This window comes from Pteropus alecto, unplaced genomic scaffold (genome assembly GCF_000325575.1).
Source record: "Pteropus alecto unplaced genomic scaffold, ASM32557v1 scaffold129, whole genome shotgun sequence".
Lineage (NCBI taxonomy): Eukaryota > Metazoa > Chordata > Mammalia > Chiroptera > Pteropodidae > Pteropus > Pteropus alecto.
Window position 1 is genome coordinate 725,005 of NW_006442597.1, and position 6,000 is coordinate 731,004.

Here is a 6,000-nt window from a genome sequence, read left to right on the forward strand (position 1 = left end):
GGTAAATCAAGGAAGTTTATCACAGCAGTTAGATTATCTTCATTTATAAGGCATACTTAAAATACTTCAAAATAATAGATTAAATAATATGATTTTTAAGGTTTTAAACAAAATTTTAAATCCTGTCCAAGTTTTAAAGAAACTCTATTCAACTTTAATAATATGTAAATAAACATTGGCTGTTACACATATGTTTCTAACTAATTGTGCTGGAATAATAGAAGTGTTTAAAAATGTTGATAAACTTTCTTGAGCTAACATTAACTTAACCTTATGAACAAAGCAGTTATTTATTAGGAAATCTTTATGTAACTAAAACAAGGAAAACTTTCTCTAGTGAATTTACAATAAAAAAAATATTTATCCCAGTTAAAATGGAACACAGTAAAGATTATTTTGGACAGTTTCTGAAATTTGCTAAATATAGATTAAGATGAAATAATTTGGTATTTTTTAGTTATCCAAACACAGAGTTTAAAATTTTGTTGCTTTGGCGCTCTGAGAGAAAAACAAGACTCTTTGATTTCGTGAATCTCCATGCCTTAGATCCTTAGTAGGATGGCCTCTTTTGAAAATCAAAAATATTCTATGCTCTAAAATCAAATATATTCTGGCTCTAGTAGGGCCTGGGGGATGTATGTCATGGTGATGAGATCGCAGATACCAGTATGAAAGCTTTTCTGGAGATCAGATTAAAGAAAATAATCTATTCCTTAAACAAATGCTGCCATTACATTAATGTGACCTCCTAGCATTTAAACTCTATCCTCATAGTAATTAAAAGCAAATAGCTTACAGTTCTCAGCTCCCAAGGCTATTTATTTCATCGTTCTTAGAAAAATTACTGTTAATAGAAGTAGCCTATTGACATTTTCTCAACATGATAAATTTTTTGTTAAAGTGTAGTTTTTGATTCCCACTTGTCATTCTAATTTATATTTCTAAAGACTTAAGTTCTAATCCTATGTAATGATGGAGATGTTATCAACAATTTACATTCAAGTACTTTATCTTATACTAAGACAATTCTAGATGTATTACTATGAGCTGTAAGATTTTGTGGAGTCATAAATGTATACCTATATAGTTTCTTGCCATTCTCGACTTCCATAATAGTGAGGGTCAACATTTTCTTCTGTTCCTTCTTGTTCTGGGCTTTCACGACGATCATCATGTTCTTCACTATCAGCATCATCTTGAAGTCTCCCTAAAACTTGGGTCTTCAGTTGTATTGTTTGACCATTAGTGCTTCTTTGTTCACCATAATAAATACTATGTATGTGGGGGAAGCAGAGGAAAATGTATGAGCTTATAGGCTCTTTTAGCTTATTTTGGTCCACACGAATGTATGTTAAATGATGGTAATATAATGGGTCAACAGATGGACACATCGCTGTAATATTGATATCTGAAAAATACAAATTAAAAATTAATCCTGCTATATTACATTCATAATCCTATATTGAATTTTATTAAAATCTTATATAGATATAGTTTTGTTAATTAGAATACTTAAAAGTAGAATTAGGTTTAATTATGTTTATAATAATTAAATAATAAAACGAGGGAAATGAAACTAAGTGAATTTTATAGTGTCAAAATAAATGATGTCTTCATTGGCATTTAGTAATTGTTTAAGTAATAAAGTGAAAAATTCTTAGTAGATACAATCTCAAGTATAAAAAATGAAAAATCACTTATAGTCCCACTATTCAAAGTACTCATATTTCTTTATATATTCTACAGTACAATTTCTCAATGTTCAAGGTGATAAAATTTAATAGAAAAGTCTATAAACTTTATAGAATAGCTTTCTCTGGGGCCAATTTCTGCCATTTTCCTAGCCAGCTTTAAAGCAACCATTATCAGGAATGTGTAAAGCATAGATTTGTAAGAATTCATTATTTAAAAGATGAAAATACTATTCTTTGTCTTTAAAATATAATGAAATTTTACGTACTTTCAATTTCATTATTTTCTAGGTAGAGGTGTTCTAAATTTCTCGGGATATAGAATGCTTGCTTCAGTTTGTTGTGTCCAACATTGAGCTCTATAAGGTTGGAAAGATTAAAAATATTATACGGAATGTCTTGTAGTTGGTTGTGTGACATTCTTAGAGCATGAAGTTTTGGAAGTTCATTAAAGTAATTTTCTGGTATAGAAGAAATCGAATTATTTTCTAAAGACAGATACATAAGTGAAGAAGGCAAGCCAGGAGGCATTGATTCTAATCTGTTATTACATAAATTGAGCTGCATTAATTTTTCCATTTTAGCAAGATGTTTTTCTTGTAACATGGGATCATCAAGATGATTATAACAGAGGTCGAGCATGGTCAAATTTATTAGCCCATCCATGGCATTTGTCTGCAGTCTGGAGATCTCATTGTAACCAAGAAGAAGTCTTTCCAAAGACTTAGGAAGAGGAAAAGGAAATTCTTCTAAATTGTTATGCTGTAGGTGAAGTTGTACTAGATTTGACAACTTAGCAAACACACCATGCTCAATTTTTTGGGATTTAATTTTGTTGTGGCTGAGATTGATTTCTTTAAGATGAGTTGCATTGATGAATGAATCTGTATTCACAGCCTCAATTTCATTGAACTGGAGATAGACTTGCTGAATGTGTGCTGGAATATTTGGGATAGTCTGGAGTTTGCGATTATCACAGTACATTGATGATGGAAAGTTAGGTGGACAGAAGCATTCACTGGCACAGCCTAAAGGATGCTGATAAAAAGGTACTCCATAGTCTACATTTTGACGCAATTGAAATTCTGGTTGGTAGACATCATCTGGCTCTTCATCATAATCTTCATCCCATTGATAATTTTCATATTGGCAATATACTTTGACTCCAAGAAAGAAGAAAAAGACACATACTGTACTTAAAAAACCCATATTTTCTTTTGTCCTAGTGCAAGGAAAAAGGAAATATAAAAGTGAATGAAGCTTAGAATAATTCTTGTATAAACTGCCAATTATATAAAACACATCTATATCGGTATTGAAATATATGAAAGAATGTCCAGAATGAATGGGCAATGCTTAAGCCAAAATTAATGTTTAAGTACCAGTAAGGAAGTTTTTTCTTTTTAAAGTCACATATTGCATTGAATCAAACAAATAACCATCTTGTAGGAGAATCTCAGTTTGTCTTGCTTACTGTAGATTTGCAATGATAGTATGATCTCAACTCCAAAGCTGGTGTTTCCTCCACTCTAAATGCTGAGTGTTCTCACGGACTGCTTGCTCCCTCAGTGATGGCCACTACCGATGAGAGGAGAGACCCTTTGTTTTAGTTAGAGATCATTTATCTAGGAGATTCTTTCTTAATATTAACCAAAAATTTTCCACTGCAACTTCTGTTTGCTGATGCTCTTTTTTGCCCTTTGGAAAACATGAAACATTTCCTTTTATGTGAGAGCTTGAGATATTAAAAATAGCTATCATGTTTCCTCCTTGTGTTTTCTGTCCAAGCCTAACCATGACTTCAGTTTTTCCCTATGAAACAGTTTCCAAAATCCAATTATTTTATCTCTGAGTCTACATGAATGACTTAAAATCCGAAAATATGATATTTACATTCTACCAAGTTTTAGTTTCTAATAGGTTATTCTTTGAATTTTTTATTACCTTCCTAGCTTCCTTCTTTCTACTAACATTTTTGAGTTAAATTCTACATATATGGATATTAAAAACACTCTGTTCTGTCTCCCAGGAGTTTAAGTCTAGTGGAAAATCAGAGAAATGTATAATGCAGTGGACGGGAGTGTGTGAGAAGTAGGACTGTAAAGGAGTGAGTGCTCAACTTGAGAAAGACAGACAATTAACACTTTTGCTGAAACTTGAAGTTGTAGTGAATGGTGGATTGCGTAAATGAAGAGCCCGAAAACCTTCATTTCATCCTGTCACTTATGATGGTCAAGTCACTTACCATATCTGCCTCTTGCCTCATCAATAAATTGAGATTTATAATTGCTTGCCTGCTTATCCCACCTGGTAGTTGTTAGGGTCATATGAGATGTGCATGTGAATGTGCTTTGCAAATTGGAAAGTGAACCAGATGGAGTAAGTATGTTATTTAGGAAATGGTTAAAAAAGAAGCAGCGACATACTGCTTTTATTCTGAGTTCATTTTTCTCTGTCCTTCTCATCCAGGGTTTCATGAGAAAATTAGTGTTCTAACACATCATTGTATATAATGAAATGATTTATCTCCTATTTATCTAGAATGGTACTAGGTACTTTTCATCATTGAGATAATTGAGAAAATAGTTACTTACATCATTTTCTCTGATAGAACTTCATTTTAGAAAGGCTGCTGTAGACTCAAACGTCTCAGTTTCTTCTTCCTCGTCAGACACTAGAACTTGGTAGAATGTAAATACTGTGTATATTTGGGCTTTTAAGTAGTTATTTAAGTAGAGTCAGAGGCCCTTGATCTTTTTCCTTCAGTTATATTTCCTCCAGTCTTCCTCACCATTCCTGCACCCACACCGTGGGCCTTATCATCATTACTGGTGCTGCAACCCTTTCACACTCTGACCAGTATCATCTTTCTTCATAATTTGCTCCATATAGAAACTCTTAACTGCAAAAATTCTTCAATTTATTGGTACCTAAAATATATTGATCTTACTATTTTTTTAGTGCCTTTTATCTATACTTCCCAGTACACTCAGTTCTTTCTTACCAACCTAGATCCCATTGTGTATCACTGTTGTCACTCCTTTGCACATGCCCTAAAAGCTTTCTGGCCCCTTATACTCTCATACTCTTCTGGTAAACTCCAGCTCTGGTTCAGTTCTCCACCTACTCTTGGACTGACTCAGGCACCTGAATATGACAAAAGAAACCCAGGACCATGCCAACTGGTTTCATTTTAAATTCATGACTTCTTAAGTACTGCCTGATAACATCTGCTTAATCCATTCTTTTCCCTTTCTCCTAGACAAAACTCTAAAACCTCATTCCCCATTGGTTTTGCATGATGACCTTGCTTCCTATTTTTACCAAGAAAATGAGATCAAACAATCATTTACTTTTATATGTTTTCTTAAATTTGGTCTTATCCCTACCTATAGAAATAGCAATGGTTTGATCTTTTTAAACAATCTGTCATTTTGAAACTCATAGTTTTCTATTGTAAATCTAAATAGACTCCATCCATTGTCTCTTCTATCTATGGGAATCATGGATGATGTGATATTTGAATAAGACTTTGAAAGAATATTAGGGTGCTCATAAAGGGAGAGAAGAGGGTTTTCAGATATAAGAGATGAGCAAAAATATATAAGCAACAAAGGACGGGATGTTTGGGAACTGGTGGCTAACTGTTAAAGGAGCAAAGTAAAACTGTTAGAGGCAATCTGGACCAGAATCTGGAGGGCCTGAATTCTGACCTAAGGAACTTACACTCTGGTAATGAATACCTAATTTAATTCATTAATACAGTTGAGCCGTGATCTTCTCATGGCAGTGTTTGTGTATGAAGTAGGAAAGAGTTCTAGAGGAGGAAATGTGAAGGAGTGTGGTCTTATTCCAGAGGGTAGTTAGTATTCAGTGCTGGCTGAACCAGATGGAAGGCCAGGAAGCTCCCAGTGGGTCTCTTTGGGAGTGCTTTTTCATCTGCTGTAGTTAGTGACCTATACTAAATGTGTATATGAACATGGTTAAGAAAGCATCTTATAACTGTTAATAGTTTAGTTTGGTTGAGTTACTTCAGTTAATGCTTGTCTTGAATTATTTCTAGGGATGAGGCACTGTGCTTGGTGGGAAACATAGAAATAAAGAAGATGTGAAGGCATGGTCCCTTCTGTAAAGAGCATACAGTTTAGTGGATGAGAAAGGCACAACACAGTAAACCATATTCTCAGGCAAAGAAAATATGGTTTACAGCAGTAACACCAATGCTGTGGGAGTCAGTGGCTTAACCCTGCTTAGAGGAGACAGAGAAGTCTTTAGAGGCATCATTTAACCCAGACGTTGGGAAGTTAGC

General features: G+C 33.8%; 2 protein-coding genes across 3 annotated transcripts in view; one reads left to right on the top strand and one right to left on the bottom strand.

The window, feature by feature from the left end:
- Positions 1-6,000, top strand: part of CENPP (centromere protein P) — a 207,293-nt gene that overhangs the window by 78,641 nt on the left and 122,652 nt on the right. The window lies entirely within an intron of this gene.
- On the bottom strand, positions 179-5,960 carry OMD (osteomodulin). The gene is made up of 2 exons (XM_025040469.1): positions 1,961-5,960; positions 179-1,408 (listed from the first exon to the last, which is right to left on the bottom strand). The coding sequence occupies exons 1-2, from the start codon at positions 2,898-2,900 to the stop codon at positions 1,080-1,082; spliced, it is 1,269 nt and encodes a 422-aa protein (XP_024896237.1). The 5' UTR covers positions 2,901-5,960; the 3' UTR covers positions 179-1,079.